Source organism: Lineus longissimus, chromosome 1 (genome assembly GCF_910592395.1).
Source record: "Lineus longissimus chromosome 1, tnLinLong1.2, whole genome shotgun sequence".
Lineage (NCBI taxonomy): Eukaryota > Metazoa > Nemertea > Pilidiophora > Heteronemertea > Lineidae > Lineus > Lineus longissimus.
The window spans coordinates 13,027,398-13,044,861 of NC_088308.1; the positions used below are offsets into that span (position 1 = coordinate 13,027,398).

Below are 17,464 nucleotides of genomic sequence, written 5' to 3' on the forward strand. Positions count from 1 at the left end.
ATCACATCAGCCAGTGGAGCCATGTAAATGCTGAAAAGCAATGGGCCCAAGACTGATCCTTGGGGAACGCCTGTCTCTAGCTTGAAAGCTAAAGATGACTCTCCTTTAACTATAACCTTCTGTGACCGGTTTGTCAGGTAGGACCTAAACCACTCCAAAGCGGTACCATTCAGACCGATCCTGTCACGTAGACGATCAAGGAGAACCGAATGATTGACAGTATCAAATGCTGCAGATAAATCAAGCAATACCAGACCAACCATTTGCTTTTTGTCTAGTGCCAAGAGGATGTCATTCATAACCCTGACCAAGGCTGTTTCGGTACTATGGTTGGCCCGGTATGCCGACTGCATGCATTCGAAAAGCTCGTTTTCGGACATGTGGTCACGTAACTGGTGGTCAACTACCCTTTCCAAAATTTTGGAGATGAAGCTTAGGTTGGAAACAGGCCGGTAGTTTTTAAGGTCCTCCCTTTGTAGACTAGGTTTCTTCAAAATTGGCGTGACATTGGCTGATTTGAGACAATCCGGAACTGAACCAGATAAAATTGACGAGTTTACAAGCTTACAGATTGCAGGAGAAATTGCTTCAGCAATCGCATCCTCTTTAAGAAGATGTGTGGGAAGAGGATCAAGTGCACAAGATTTTGTTGGCGACTTCTTGATCACCCTTCTAATTTCATCCTCAGTAACAGGTTGAAAGAAAGACAGCTTTTGTTGGCAGCTAGGTTGCTCAGCGTCAGTAACCAATGACCCCATTGAATCGCGGAGCCCTGAAAGGTAGACATTGATGCCATTGACCTTATTTTGGAAAAAAATGAGCAAATCTATTGGCTAGCTGCTGCCCTTCCCCAACAGAGAAGTCAGGCAATGAGCTGTCTTTCTTCCTGTTGAGTTATGAGTTCACAGTTCTGTAGAGTTTACGCTGATCACCACCATCGTCCTTAATTTTTTCAACTAGAAAGTCCCTTTTTGCCTTCTCAATCTTCCGAATAACCTGCACATGCTTTTCACGGTTGACCTTGCTATGGATTTCAAGCTTTGAGTGGCGCCACTGTCTCTCAGCCTTTTTGCGGATTATGCGTGCCTCGTGCACCTCAGCATTATACCATGGTACCTTGTGCCGTATTGTACCTGCCTTAGAATGAATTGGTGCATGCTTGTCCAAGATTGCCTTCAGATCGTGGTTGTAGGTTTCCACCAAGACTGAGGCATTGTCTTGGACACATTGGTTCACTGCAGATGCTGCAACATCAAGAGCAAATGCACCAACATCTATTGACCTCAGCCTTCTCACATTCATCATCACACGATTTATAAGGCCTACCTTTTATCCCGATTGCTTATCAGCAAAATGTGTGTGCGTAAGTTTCCCGCACATGCGAAATGGGGGAAGTTTTGCACTCACAGCTCTAAATAAAGGTTGAAATATTCCATTTGTAACCAATCATGGAGGCTAGAAGTGTAGTTTGCCACGCAAGGAGTACGAGACCATGATAGAATATTTTCGTATTGATTTACAAACGAAATACTTGACCTAAAGCCCTTCGAACTGATCAAGGCGCCTCCAGGCACTTTTGAAATTATTCTCAAGAACAATCTCCCACTGATAATATAGGGCGCTTAATATTTCATCACAGATCCAAGCTCAGATTAGATACAACTCGGTCGAAATAAAAGCCAGTAAGTGCGAAAATGACTTTTTTCCTGTTCAGGATTCATAATAAAACAATTAGGCATTTTAACTTCACCTTTCGGTCACCCAATAGCTCTCATTAGATTGTGCGTATTAGAAATGATGCCAAGAGAATAAGTTCATAAGTTTTTTCTTTGTTGCTAGAAGAAAAACAATTGTTATCGCTCCAAGGACGGCTGGAAAAGGAATTCAATTTCACACATTGCGCTAGTAACCTACCTCTCATTAGATTGTTCGTATCAGTAATTTGTTTTTCAATAGCAAACTTGTTCTATTTTGTGGAGAAAATCATTTGAGTAGGCCCAGCATATTCTCGTCACAAGGCTATTACGAGCAAAATGATGTTTGCTGTGGTGGTTTTTCTCTTAACCATGATGTGACACGATAGAATTAAACCAACGCGTTGGCACCGCCGATTGTTGCTTTCAATACGACTGATTTTGTTAGTGCGCATTTCGTCATCATGTCAGACGACCAACTTTTATTCTATAGACCAAAGATTGTGGATGAAAAAAATGATGATGATGAAGTTGAAACACTCATTTTTCACAAATTGAGTGACTTTGCTTCTGCCCCGGAAAGGGCGACGGCACATTCAGTGGGTTTTGACCTGGCTAGCGCCCATGACTACACGATTTTGGCCGGTTGCTCGCAACTTGTCCGCCCAGATTTACAACTCGTTCTTCCAAGAGCGTGTTATGGTCGAATCGCGCCTCGCTCAGGTCTAGCCTTTAACTATATGATAGCCGTAGGCGCAGGTTTAATCGATTCCGATTTTAGAAGCAATTTGGGTATTTTGCTATTCAATCATCATCCGCAAAACGAATTTCGTATTCGACACGGCGATCGTGTGGCCCAACTTATTTGCGAAAAAGCCCTTATGTCACGTATTCGAGAATCCAAAGATGAATTGCCCTCAACCCCGCGCGGCCAAGGCGGTCTTGGATCAACTGGCGGCTATTCTACGAGAAATTAAGAAGCCGTGAAATGAGCTTGTGATAAAAACGGACCATCCAAATGTAACGCTCAAAGTACAGTTGTGTTGTTGTCACTATGAGAGCAACATTCTCTTTTTGATGTTTTGAAAAAGAAGCCCCATGATTTGGAGTGGAGCCGTTCACTAAAGTCTACTGCGGCATCAGACATGCATTAAATTAGTAGGCGAAATAAGAGTTGCCGATGTCCAGATTTTGCCTTGACTTAGATTAAAGATGTATTAGAACGTGTCTGTCATTTTGGGAATCTCTGCCCCCTATGTAGCGTCGACTGTCCCTGTTGGAAGACACTGCAAAGAGCTTTTGCACTACCTGATCTTTTATTGTTTTCGTTTCAATCATTAGTAAGCGAACAATTGATAAGAAAAAACGCATCTCCTGATGAAAGAAAGAAAACACAAGAGACGAGTTACTCTATCCTTCGTTCGGATTTACAAATAGATCTTGTCGCCTATCGCGCCATGCAAGATATATTTGTTTCGTGCCAGAGGAAGGGTCTAACTACGTCAGAATCTAACTGAGACAATAGCTAGGCGCCTACCATTTACTAAGAATATTAAGGATAGCTTACTTTAATCGCGACCAAATGGAGGAGCAAGAACAAGATACGTATATCGTGTGCCCCTCAAATACGCCCGTACAAAGGGGAAGTCGGCCCAACACAAGTTCGAATTTTAGGATTCCTTTGGCGAAGCCGCTCGATTTCACGATGTCGCCTTTTGCATACGAATGTGGCATCACGGAGGTCTACTACGCACATTCTTGGTCGAGCGAGATCAACGTTAAGAGGTGTACTTACCAGATAGCGCTGGCAGATTTTAACGAACCCGACAAAGCGCCCGTATTGCGTGATGCCTGCGCGCAGAGCGAAAAATGGGTCTCGTATGGCATGATATACGTTGCAAAATTGGATAACATAAAATTTATTTTCGATATAACATATACATATGCGATATCCCATATATATATGCGATATCCAATATATATTTGCGATATTACAATATATATATATATATCAATAACATCTAATATATGTATTGGATAGTTGATAAATATGCGACCTCACAAAAAATTTATGTTCGATAAATTCTAAATATATATGCGAAAACGGAATTTTGGGTAAAAATGAAACGACGGCTCTGATTGGTTTATCATTTCCAATATGTCTGCGCCCATCTGAGACGTGTTTTCCAGATTCTTTTAACTAAATCAGGTAACATTCTCTCACAAATATCTCTAAGGCCCGAAACAAACTTGACCATAATCCATATATTCTCTACGCTGCTGTAGCGGGGCGAGTAGTCCTGTCCTTCCCTAGCTCAGTAGTTGCCAGCCGGCTAGTAGCCATGTGTATAATTCAATGACAATTCAAATCAATTTTTTTCAAATTCAATCTAATTGTAGTGTACACATTGATGCTAAGGCTAGTGTTATGAGATGGATGCTGAGGCATAGGCATCTATCCTAGGCCCCGTGTACGCACCAGTCCAAGGCCCTAGCTACATGTGAGCAGGCAGGCCTATGACACTATAGTATATCTCCACACTGGCACACCAACGTACTCTCTACTATACAACAGTAGAGCATTTCACTGTTGTCGATATCGCATTAAACAGTGAACATTCTACTGTGTGTTTGCTTTTGCGCACATTCTCTGCGCAACGAAGAATACCATTGAATATTACATAAATATTGCATGTCAAGCCATAGAATAGTCAAAATTATTTGTCAGGTAAAAAATTATTTCACGAGGCTTCGCGAGATCGGCGGATACGCAAATCATGTATGGAGCCAAGACGTGTACATTATGTACTGTAGACAGTGTGTGTTTTAATACATTAGCAGACGATGTTTGTTTGAAGCGAGTCCAGGCCCAACTTGAATGCCTTGTACTTTCTGTTCGTGGATGTAACAGTCCCACCCAATGCAACCTACCTACTTTGTGGGTGTAATTCAAGACCCTGACAGTATCACTGTGCAACTTCCTGGCTTAAAACGCCGTAAATATGCTGTTTTTTATCGCCGATTTCGTCGAAATCTTAATGGCCGCCATTTGCAATATCGCGTCATCGATGACGTCAGCCGTGGAATAATGCCGTCGAATAGTCAAAATTATCGCATGGCACGTGGTCGTGAATGACGCGACGTGATTGGCTCACATACTAATGAGGTATGATAATCTGGAATATTGTTGAATGACCACGTGTTTTTAATTTGTTCTATATATAGTTTTTGACTGTAGCCATTAGACAATTTGAACTTGAAATTTTGACTCTTTTATTTCATTTTAGCAGTGAGGATGGGCGGCTACAGGCGGTATCATTTCCAACAACATGTCACAATAAGAGACCTTTTTCCCCTATGTGCCAGGAGTATGAGGGGTTGGGGCGGTTAGGTCCTGTCATTCCCAGCCGCCAGTCACAATCTGGTAAATTTTTGTCTCGAGTATGAATTTTGGCAATGATTATGGGTCGGGGTCCTATCATTCCCAGCCGTGAGTCACAATCTGGTAACTTTCTGTCTCACGTATGAAATTTGGCAGTGATCATGGGTCGGGGTCCTATCATTCACAGCCACGAGTCACAATCTGGTAACTTTTTGTCTCACATATAAAGTTTGGCAGTGATCATGGGTCGGGGTCCTATCATTCACAGCCACAAGTCACAATCTGGTAACTTTTTGTCTCACATATAAAGATTGGCAGTGGTCATGGGTCGGGGTCCCATCATTCCCAGCCGTAAGTCACAATCAGGTAACTTTTTGTCTCACATATAAAGTTTGGCAGTGAACAGGGGTCAGGGTCCTATCATTCACAGCCACGCGTCACAATCTGGTAACTTTTTGTCTCACATATAAAGTTTGGCAGTGATCATGGGTCGGGGGCCTATCGTTCCCAGCCACGAGTCACAATCTGGTAACTTTTTGCCTCACGTATGAAGTTTGGCAGTGATCATGGGTCGGGGTCCTATCATTAACAGCCACGAGTCACAATCTGGTAACTTTTTGTCTCACATATAAAGTTTGGCAGTGATCATGGGTCGGGGGCCTATCGTTCCCAGCCACGAGTCACAATCAGGTAACTTTTTGCCTCACGTATGAAGTTTGGCAGTGATCATGGGTCGGGGTCCAATCATTCACAGCCATGAGTCACAATCTGGTAACTTTTTGTCTCACATATGAAGTTTGGCAGTGATCATGGTTCGGGGTCCTATCATTAATAGCCACGAGTCACAATCTGGTAACTTTTTGTCTCACGTATGAAGTTTGGCAGTGATCATGGGTCGGGGTCCTATCATTCACAGCCACGAGTCACAATCTGGTAACTTTTTGTCTCACATATGAAGTTTGGCAGTGATCATGGTTCAGGGTCCTATCATTTCCAGCCACGAGTCACCATCTGGTAACTTTTTGTCTCACGTATGAAGTTTGGCAGTTATCATGGGTCGAGGTCCTATCATTCACAGCCACGAGTCACAATCTGGTAACTTTTTGTCTCACATATAAAGTTTGGCAGTGGTCATGGGTCGGGGTCCCATCATTCCCAGCCGTAAGTCACAATCTGGTAACTTTTTGTCTCACATATGAAGTTTGGCAGTGATCATGGTTCAGGGTCCTATCATTTCCAGCCACGAGTCACCATCTGGTAACTTTTTGTCTCACGTATAAAGTTTGGCAGTGATCAGGGGTCAGGGTCCTATCATTCACAGCCACGAGTCACAATCTGGTAACTTTTTGTCTCACGTATGGGCCCACTCATTGTTAGTTCAAGAAGTGGATAATAGACGGCGAAAGCATCTGGCCAACTGTGAACTGTCCACTGTGTAAGCGGAAAATGGAGACAGTGAAGAGTTCACTGTTTTGTGCGGAGCATGCTCTAGGCACACACACTGTCACTAGCATATCGAGCATCCATGCACAGTGGCAGGTGCATACATTCATATACTCATTGATTGGCCTATATGGCCTAGTAAGTAACGAATCGAATTGATTTTATTAATGGCAGCCGCCAGGGTAGCTAGTGGCCCATAGCATGCGCCCCCTCCATTGGGGCAGTAGCCCCCTTCATTGGGGCAGTAAATCAGATTTTTCATAGGCCTAATCTTGAATGTTTTGATTATTTTCGTTAAAAAGGAGAGACCACAAAGCCCGAATTTTTTTAAAATCCTTAAAATATTTGTTTTCATTTCAGAAACTATGGCCCGTTGGATCCGGGTGGCGAAAGGATGTGGCATTAATGGCCCTGAAAATTTGATACGGCTTCCTCTGACCCTAGATAAGGAGGTTCAACTTGAGACTGTACTGTCTCAATTTCCAGGCGCAGTTGGCCTGAAGTTTTTTGAACAATCTTCAGCCTGGACCTCACCAGGAGGGTCGTGGGTGGCTGTTCCATTGGTGAACGGCAAATTCACGGAACCAATTGGAGGATGGTCCGAAGAATGCACCGACATGGTAGTATTCAATGAGCGAGACCGAGATACAACTGGAAAATTGACATGTATATAGTTATTTCTATTTTCCAACCTTGAAATTTTGAGTGAATAAAAATGTGGAGAAACCGCACGTTTGTGTGTACGCGTACCTGTGATGTGATGCAAAAGTGACGGGACACGTGAACATGCATGGATGCTTCTATACGTACCGGTACAAGTACCCGTCACACGTTCGGTTTCTCAACCTCGCTAATGAATACATACTACCAGTAGTACACCATTTCCATGCTTGAAGCAATGTTAAACTCCGAGATGGATTCTAATCTCATTCATCATGAGCACTAAACCTTTATTCTAATAGCATGTTTACCAGTTGAATCAAAAGGTTTCTAACCCTGATCAGGATCAAGATAGATATAAAGTATAGTTAGATTGCTAAGCCTACTTGTCTACATGTACCTGTTATTCAGTTGCTTACATGACATGCATGAACATAGTGACACATACAACAAAATCCTAAAGACCAGGCTACATTATTTTATTCATGCGATACCAAAGTTAACCACTTAGTAATCTAGAATTCATAGGTGTTAAAACCCCGCTGTTATATCTGGCTCATATATAGAACCTATATATGATTTTTACATTTATTATATAGATTTTTGAAATGTTTATTTTCATCAAACAAATGCAGGGAATGCAGATAAGCAAAAAAAGTATGTCAAAATACAAAAAATATTTTTTTTAGTTATATATGATTATATAGGTTCTGTTTGTACGACTCCCTAGGCCCGCTACTTCGGCAACATAACACAAATGAATATCGAAAATAACACTTTTATTTCGCAGCAACTTCCAACGATTACAAAACGTTGTCTCTCGTCACAGCCTCCATCATTACAGCCTATTCCAAAATCAATCGCCACAACATATTCTCCCCTCATGAACAGACAGTGGTAACGAAATGTTCATCACTAACGTTAAGAGTCCAAAACACATTAAAATTTACAAATTGTCTCATTGAAGACCGAAAAACGAACGAAGTTGTCCCGTTATGGACCGAAGTATGAGTCCGGTTAATCCGGGCCCGGTGAGCGCTCAACGATCTGCGAAGGTAACAACAAGCAATCCTTATGCTAGATGTCCGAAATTAATGTGGATCTGCTGAATCCCGAAAGAACTTATATAAGTGATATACATTAATACCGCGGTGATAAAAATACTAGTGCACACGTCTAACGAATAAAGTCCAAATTAACTGGTAACACGAGAAAAGAGCAAATTAAAATAGTTAAGAAACTCAGCCTGGGCAGCGCACGGCGTGCACCCAACAATTGGGAAGCATTATTCTGGCTTGGACCCCAATTGCCGCGAAGATTCTAACCATCCAAATTTCCTCAAAACAGCACACTATGTCGAGTTATTATAATGTCCAAATAACCAAACACAAGTTATCATCACAAAAGTTCAAGCCTAGGATGCTAGCGGAGCATCACCTAGCGCAATGTTCAAAGTCTGATTGTCTATTTCTTCACAACGAGTGGGCACAATCTAGTAATCGGACGGATATACTCCTGGCCACCGCTCTTGACCTTCACAACACGAACGTGTCCGTCGGTTCCTGGAAAGAGCTCCGTTACCACTCCCAATGGCCATTTTCCACGAGGGTTGGTTTGATTGACCAGAATACACACATCATCGACTTGAACGTCTTGGACTTCTCTGTACCATTTTCCTCTTCGGTTTAGGTCTGTGAGTATCTCCTTCATCCAGCGTTTCCACACGTCACAGATGAGCTGTTGGACATAGCGCCATCTATTCCGTGGGTTCACGACCAAGCTGTCCACTACTCGTGGTGCCAACTGTCCCCCAGCCTGACCGTATATGAAATGGTTGGGCGTCAAGACGTTGGGATCATTGGGACTGTCACTGCAATAGCTTAAGGGTCGAGAGTTAAGCAATCCCTCGACTTCCACGACAGCTGTAAGAAGCTCTTCGTCAGTGATGCCCTTGTCCTTCAAGATGGCACTCAGCGCCCGCTTCGCTTGTTTCACCATGGATTCAAATAGACCCCCATGATGAGATCCGGTGGGTGGGTTGAATTTCCATTCGATGCCGTCGTTTGCTGCTTGATCAACTATATTGCTCTGATCCATTGCCTGGACAAGTTCCTTCAACTCTCGGTTCGCCCCACAAAATTAGTTCCATTATCGGAGACGACAAACTCCGGTTTCCCGCGTCTCGCGACCATTCGGGAAAACGCATTCAGGAAGCTGCTTGTGTCGAGCGAATACGCGACTTCAAGGTGCACAGCTCTGCTAGTAGTGCAGGTAAACAGGCAGATATAGCGTTTCGCACTGGTCTTTCGACTAATCTTCACAAAAAACGGACCAGCGTAATCAACTCCACATCTACTGAAGGCTCGCACTAGGATTGTTGCTCGGAAATCAGGCAAAGGAGCCATCAGTTGCTGTCCTTTTATCTTTTTCATCAGCTTACATGTGTAGCATGTTCGCTCCCATCGTTTCACTTCTTCTCTACCGTGCACTATCCAGTACTTTGCACGGATGTCAGCCAATGTTCCATTCACTCCTCGCACATGGTGACCAAGCACATGGTAGTGTGCCACAACAAGCTGAGTGATGCGATGCTTGTTCGGCAGGATTACATGATGCTTGGTCTCGTAAGGTAGGCTGGACTTCTGGAGGCGACCTCCAACACGCATAACACCTTCGGCATCAAGGAAGGGTACCAATGGCTTTAGTCTTCCCCGAGCTGGTTCACGTTTACTCAAATGGCTCAGATCCTCCGTGAACACCTGCTGGGCCTCTTTTATCCAGTACTGCTCAGCCTCCCTTAGTTCATCGACCCGAGATTTAACAGCACACCGCTTCAGTCTCTTTATAAAACGTATGACTAATGCTGTGACTCTCACCAACTGCAACCAACTCGGAAACTTGTCTGGATCGATGATGCTGTCAACTCTCTGGGCCATGAACAGTACAGGAGAAGTCCGCATTTCTGTACTTGCTTCTGGGCTGCAACTTCCGACTTGGGTTCTCGGTCCTCCCCCTCGAGCAGAAACCTGGGCCCAGCAAACCAAGGACAATCTTCGATCAACTCTGTCACTTGGATGCCTCGGGTTCCTAGATCAGCTGGGTTCTGGAGTCCGGGTACGTGTCGCCACTGCGATGGTGATGACTTCTCGTGGAGTTCTGCTACACGATTGGCGACAAATGGTTTATAATGACGTGACTTCCCATGAACCCAATGAACGACGTCCATGGAGTCAGTCCAATATAAACTCTCGGAGACTGGACAATCTATGCTCCTGGCTATGACGTTGGCTAGACGCACTCCTGTAACTGCAGCCATCAGCTCGAGCCGGGAATGCTAACGTTCTTCAGTGGAGCAACTTTAAACTTTGCAGCTACCATGCTGATCCCAATTTCTCCATCTGTATACTGGTACCTAAGATAGGCTACTGCCCCGTAGGCGAGTCTCGAGGCATCTGTAAATGTATGTAGGGCCATCTTCACGATATCTTCAACTGGCCTGTTGCGATAACACCGAGGGATGTGAATCTCGTTCACCCGCTGTAGCTCTCCTATCCACTGGTCAAGTCTAGTTTGGATATCATCTGGTAGGTCATCGTCCCATCCGATTCCACGTAACCAGCATTCTTGCAGAGCTATCTTGCCCCGGATGACAACAGGGGCCAAGAATTGGAACAGATCAAAGATGGTTGCATTACGACTCAGAATCTGTCTCTTCGTGGTAATCGTCTGCTCGGTACTGCTTAAGATGAAGGTAAACGTGTCCGAAGCTGCATCCCATTCAACACCAAGGGTCTTCACACTGGGAAGTACCGACTCTTCCAGATTAACTCCAGATGCTTGCTCCGACTCGTCCAACCCTTCTAGAACAGCAAGTCTATTGCTGCACCAACGGCGGATTGTAAAACCAGCTGGTTTCAAAACGGCTTGTAGATCCTGGCGCATACGCCTGGCTTCATCATCATCTTCAAGGCTGTCGATTACGTCAACAATGTATATTGCTTTGAGAACAACCTCTGCTGCCTCCGGATACTGCTCTCGCATTGCCTCGGCTTGATGTTTTGTTACAAACTGCGCCAAAAACGGAGATGCTGCATCACCAAACACCAATCTGGATGCTTCATAAACTTCAATGGGTGCTGTTGGATCGAGATGCCGCCACAACAGCCGGTGAAACTTCCTGTCCTTCTCCGCCATACTGACTTGATTAAACATCTCCTTTATATCTCCGATTAAGGCAACAGGCTTCAAGCGAAACTTCAGCAGGATCTCCAAGATATCTCGTTGCAGCTTCGGACCTGGGAACATCTTCTGGTTCAGACTTGTTCCTTCGTAGGCTGCTGCAGCATCATAAACGATGCGCACCTTCGTAGTTTGCTTATCATCCCGGATCACGGCAAAATGCGGCAGGTACCATCCTGGTTCTTGCGCTTTTTCCGATGATATCTTGGTGATGTATCCTTTCTCGACAGTCGCCTCAAATGCTTCTTTGTATCTTTTGGCTACTTCCGGTCTCCTCATCAGACTGGCTTCAAGTGATCTAAGTCTTCTTTCAGCCACTATTCTGTTATATTTTAAATCCGGAGGGTCTTCACGCCAAGGAATCCCAACTTCGAACCGGTCTGGTAACTTCCTTATCGAACTCTTAGTTTTCTCAATCACCATCTTGTCTTCTGGAGTATAGATGTCCTCATGAACTTCTCCAATGACGTCCTGGTCCCACAACTTTTGCAACTGCTGATCGGTTGACTCGTGTGTGGCATGAAAGCTCATCGTGAAGTTGGTGGTGGTCTGATGTACATTGATCAAGGGTAGAGGACCAACACACGTCCAACCAAGCGGTGTTCTCCTTGCGACTGGCTCGCCGGGTTTTCCAATACGCTCCTCAAGGGCGATACCTAACTCTGGGTAGTCAGATCCTATCAAAACATCAACAGTCTTCCTACCCGATGCTGTAGGAAACTCCAAATCAGCAATATGGTCAAACTTAGTCTTGTGGTGGTTCCAATTCTGTATCGGCAGCTTTCTGCACATGTCACTCATCGTCCAGATCTTCATCTTCCGAACCGTGCTGCCATCTATACTCTCAAGCTGAACTTCTACTTTCTGGCTGTCCAGTGACACACAGTCAGCAATTGAAGCAATCTTCAAATTCTCCTTAGTTCCACTTATTCCCAGAGCTGTTACGACATCCGCTCGAACATAAGACGTGTCAGATCCTTCATCCAATAGGGCATTTATCAGCACTCTCTTTCCTCCTGGACCAACTAACCACACTGGAACCGTCCGCAGCACAACCTGTATGGGTACATTAGGCTGAAAATCACTGGTACCAAAGGAACTGTTGGCATTATTGGCAGGGTCGGCTTTTGACTTTGGTGACGGTCGGTCTTCATGAAGATGGAAATGGTGACTTTTACCACAGCCATTGACATTGCATGTGTTCCCGCGGGGGCAGTTTTTACCCATATGATTTCCCGCCAAACATCTGTAACATAACCTCTTTTCCTTTGCTAGGCTCCATCGCCTTGGCACGGCCGCCGACTTCCAAACAGGACAGTCCAACAATCTGTGTGTGGATTCACAGATGTAGCATTTCATGTTGGCTTTCGCAAGGTTCTTGGCTTCACCTGTAGTGTGGGATCTAGCTTTCCATTGCACATAATCCTGTGGCTTTCCACCTGCGGTGCGACCATCCTTCTTTGAACAGTCTTGCTCCGACGGCTTGGTGACTCCAAATACGGGATCGTTTGCCTCTCGAGCGACACGTTGTAGGAAATTTACAAGTTCCTGTATCCCTGGATAAACTTTATCCTTCACCACTTTATCTACTGCAAGCTTACGCCATCTGGACTTTAAAAACAGAGGTAGCCTCTCAACAATCTGTACGACCCTTGATCTCGTGTCGATTTCACCGATACAGTTCATTGCTTGTAAGGTTTCACTACAGCTTGACACCTCATCAGCCAAATCTTGCAGAGCCGTAGAATCAGTCCCCTTTATCACTGGACCTTCCGTCACGTGCTTTACACAAGCTTCAGATATCTGGTACTCATTACCGAATCGCTCCTTCAACAACTCCAGGGCTCGGATATAGCCTTTACGTGGATCCATAATGGCACACGGTTGAATCACAGCTGCAGCTTTACCCTTACACAACTCAAACAGACAATTCAACTTGGCGCTATCATCAACGGTTGTGTCCCCAATGCAGCTATTGAAACGTCGCATAAACATCCAAAACTGTCTGGGATCTCCCGAAAATGTCATCATAGAGGTTTTCGGTAAAGCCATGGTATCCACCAATCGTTGTTGCCAATCACTGACATGACTGACCGACATGACTGACCTGGGTGTCGGTCTTGGGCTGACGCTGAGGAGATTTTGGCTCTCTCCTTGACAACTCTCGTGAAACTTCAACCGCGGCTAGCGAACTCGACTTGGGATGGGGTGAGATGTCACTCATATTCATCATAGGTAAGTGTACTCGGGGGGTGCTTGATGCATCAGGTGACTGCAATGGTGGCCTCTTAGACTCAGACTGCATAACTGGCGATGACGTCTTCATGGCCTTCTCTTGTGGATTCGAAAAAGAAGTAGGCCTATGTTCTATAGGCTCGGTATGCCCGGTCGATAACGGCATTGCCTGTGAAACATGCTGCTCATCATCCTGAGACCGTAACTTGGCTGGTGGTTGCACTGGCATGCAGTGCCGCAATTGAGCCGTAAGCATGGCCACCTCCCGTCGGCTCTTCTCTAACTCGGATTGCATCTTGTCCATAAAATCCATATAGTCGGTGGCTGCCACATCACTGAGCAGCTGTAGCCCTGAAAACGTAGGTGGCTTTCTCTGCTTGCTGCTTCTATCCCCAAGATATGGGGACGACATCCTTTGCATAGCCCGGGCAGAATCTGCAACGCCATCTTCCGCCATCTCGTCCTCGGAACTGATAATCGAATTCTGCCATCTTATAAATTACATTCACCGAGTATACACGATATGCATGTGATCATAATACTGATTTAACGAACGCCGCCTATCGATTTTTTGACAACAGTTTACAGATTACCATACCATCGCACAGTTTGTGGGAGAGAATCGGGCTGGTGTTCACACTCACTCTAGCAGGACACTCGAAAAGTCAGCCAACAAATCGAACACCACACGAATACACCGCAAAAACTCGGGGAAAGTTAGTCAGTGTTTTACGAAATTCCACAAATTAATGCGACAGAAGAAGTTCTAAAACAAATGTCAAATCGAACACCACAGCAAGTTTCTGTTCAAACGCAGTTTTCAACGATGAATCCTGAATATTGTCCCTAAAGTCACACGTTTACAAACAGCCAATCATGCCAATATGCAGAATCAAAATACGGAACATCGAGTCACTAGCCACACGAATTTCCATCGAAACAAAGTCAAAATGTCAAGAAAATCTCGGCAAAGTCACAAATTCTCGAACAGCCTATAATCCAGCTTTCAGCGCGAACAGCACCGTCCCATAAAAAATGTACACAGCATGTACACAATACACAGTTCCGACAAATGTCAAGATCCTCGTCACTTTGCGATCATCGATATTTTATCAAAAGTCAATTATCCGGTCGATAGAGACCATTTTATGTTTGTACGATTCCCTAGGCCCGCTACTTCGGCAACATAACACAAATGAATATCGAAAATAACACTTTTATTTCGCAGCAACTTCCAACGATTACAAAACGTTGTCTCTCGTCACAGCCTCCATCATTACAGCCTATTCCAAAATCAATCGCCACAACAGGTTCCATATGAATTCTATATAGAAAATGTTTCGTATTTCCTATATAAATCATATATAGGAAATATATAGGAAATCCTATATAAATCATATGCTTACCATTTTCTTTATATGATTTATATAGGATTCTATATAAAACATATATAAGAAAATATCATATACAGTAGAACTTACACATAACGTACAAGGTAGGACCAGTGATTTTTGTCCGTTCTACAGAAGTAGTTATACAGTGTGTGGTTAACAATAGAATGCAGAGGTTGGGACTTCAAAATCCAGTCCATTATATGTGAGTATCCGTTATATACGAGTACGTTATACGCAAGTTTTACAGTACCGTAAAAAGCTATAATTTTGGCCGGTTTGGGTGGTTTCGTTGCGATAACTTATGTTTGTGATATCGGATGAAGTTAGATTTTGGTACAGGGCTTGGCCTAGGTGAGGTCTATCAGCTGTATGCAAACAAGTACATGAATATTCTCTACTTGTGTTTTTATTGGGGTGTTTATGGGTGGCCAAAATTAGCAACGTGATGTGGCTAGTAATTATGGCCACCCAAGACAGCATGGTTTCGACTCATTAAACCTCTGCCCATGGACATACAGCATCTAAAGGGACTGCTAATCTTCCACAGGACCTCAGAGTGCATAATCATCATGTTGCAGCCACATCCAATGCCAATGACTAGGTATGGTTTGCAGACACATGGGTTCAAAATATTGTCAAATAACTCTTTACCAGGGGGTGGCCAAAATTAGCAAGGGTGGCCAAAATTAGAGCGTTTTACGGTATAAGTTTTATATAGACAGCAACAGTCTTGATAAAACGTTTACTAAGCTTTGATTTCTCAGGGGTTAAAAATGGTCCATCGGTTACCAGTAATTGAGAGATGCAAATTTGAACTTGTCATTCATTTTTATCTTAAAGAAAAATCAACTTCTGTCTATGGTGTGCAAAATAGTTTTAAACTATAGATACAGCCTTCAGGGCAATATTTTCTATCATCTTCATTCATGTTTTCTTATTTCATGTACCCTGTATAATGTCATTTGTCCCTAGTTACCAGTTGCTGCTTTGGTGGGGTCTTGAGAGGTTCTTTCACTTTTCAAATATCCTACCCTATGATATTATGGTTTGTGTTTTCATGAAGAAGCACAGCAGTCCCACACCAGCAAATTACACACAAAGAAGTCTCAATCTTTATATGATCTCTTGTCCAACGTGCTCATGCACATAGTTCCGTGCTGATAGGTATATATCAACCCCATAATCATTACTATCAGTTAATGGATTGATAAGTTCCGATAATTCTTCAACATCTAAAGCTGGAAGAAGTGTCTCTGGTATAACAATGTTAATTTCATCATGCACAATTTCGGGTATAGGACCTTCTGGATCAATGCCATATGTCATCAAATCAATTCCTACATCATCAGAATCATCAGAACAGCTATCAATCATACCATTTGTCCAAATCTGGATTAGGGTCCAGCTTCTCACTGCACGTAAACTATGATTGTTGTAGGCATTCATAAATTCAGTAAGACAATGATTTATGCGTGGTAAATACACAAAATGCAAACAAAAAATGTCGACCTCAGAATCAATGTCCAATTTGTCATTCCCTTCCATTTGGTAGAATAGTGAATAGAATGTCTGAATAACACTGTAGTACACATCTCGCCAAAGGCGTTCAATGCAGCGTTGTGTACTGATCTTCCAGCAATAAAACTTCCTCTGTTTTCACCTCTAAGTTGTTCCATGATTTCCCCCACCTGTACATTTTCAATGCCCCTATCTGCTCGAAGACGCGATGGAACACCGAAGCTCTCCACAGCCCGAAGAAATAAATTTGCAACTGTTTCTGCTTTGTTGTTAGTGCTACATTCCAGATACACTATTAATCTACTATGCCCATCAATTCCACCATGCGTTACTAAGCGCCACCGAACTAAGGCATGGTGGCCGTCTATATGCCACAAACTATTGGGTCCGCGAACATTGTACATCCTTCTTTGGGTCATAAGCCCCCAACGTAAACCTGAATTCACTGGGTCAAGATTTCGCAGATTGATCCTGACACGGTTGTGTTGGACAATTATTCCTCTGGACCTGAGGTGTCCATTCATCATTGTTACTCCGCAATGAGGATGGCTGTGGTATATCTCACGCATGGTGTCCAGGAGATCTTCATCTGTTATGATTGTATAGCGTTCCAAATGAATTCCTCTTTGTTGGAGCCTTCTCCAGAGGGTTGTACGGTGGATCATGAACATCCTTGCGATGGTTGTTAACTTGAAACCAAGATAGAAGAGATAAGATACTTGCTCCAGATCTATGTGAACTCGTGGACGACCAGGCCCAACGAATGGCAATAACTCAATGTCTCCAGCACCTGGTATGAGGGCAGGCACAGCAGCATGTTGTCGTTTCTGCTGAAAAGTTGCTGAATGCACCTGCCATAGCATCTTCATTTCTTTCAGCACAGTTATAAGTATTACAAC

The 17,464-nt window shown here is 43.8% G+C and overlaps 3 protein-coding genes across 3 annotated transcripts; all 3 read right to left on the minus strand.

The window, feature by feature from the left end:
• Positions 1-894: 894 nt before the first annotated feature.
• Positions 895-1,302, minus strand: LOC135502209 (uncharacterized). Its single transcript, XM_064795277.1, has one exon. The coding sequence runs from the start codon at positions 1,300-1,302 to the stop codon at positions 895-897; it is 408 nt and encodes a 135-aa protein (XP_064651347.1).
• Positions 1,303-9,293: 7,991 nt separating this feature from the next.
• LOC135502889 (uncharacterized) lies at positions 9,294-10,139 on the minus strand. Its single transcript, XM_064796496.1, has one exon. It carries the CDS (start codon positions 10,137-10,139, stop codon positions 9,294-9,296), a length of 846 nt encoding a protein of 281 aa, XP_064652566.1.
• Positions 10,140-10,494: 355 nt separating this feature from the next.
• LOC135503579 (uncharacterized) lies at positions 10,495-13,470 on the minus strand. The gene has a single exon (XM_064797227.1). The coding sequence runs from the start codon at positions 13,468-13,470 to the stop codon at positions 10,495-10,497; it is 2,976 nt and encodes a 991-aa protein (XP_064653297.1).
• Between the last annotated feature and the right edge of the window lie 3,994 nt (positions 13,471-17,464).

Coding starts and splice junctions, on each gene's coding strand:
- LOC135502889 (XM_064796496.1), bottom strand. CDS start 10,139: ATGCGGACTTCTCCTGTACTGTTCATGGCCCAGAGAGTTGACAGCATC.
- LOC135502209 (XM_064795277.1), bottom strand. CDS start 1,302: ATGAATGTGAGAAGGCTGAGGTCAATAGATGTTGGTGCATTTGCTCTT.
- LOC135503579 (XM_064797227.1), bottom strand. CDS start 13,470: ATGGCTTTACCGAAAACCTCTATGATGACATTTTCGGGAGATCCCAGA.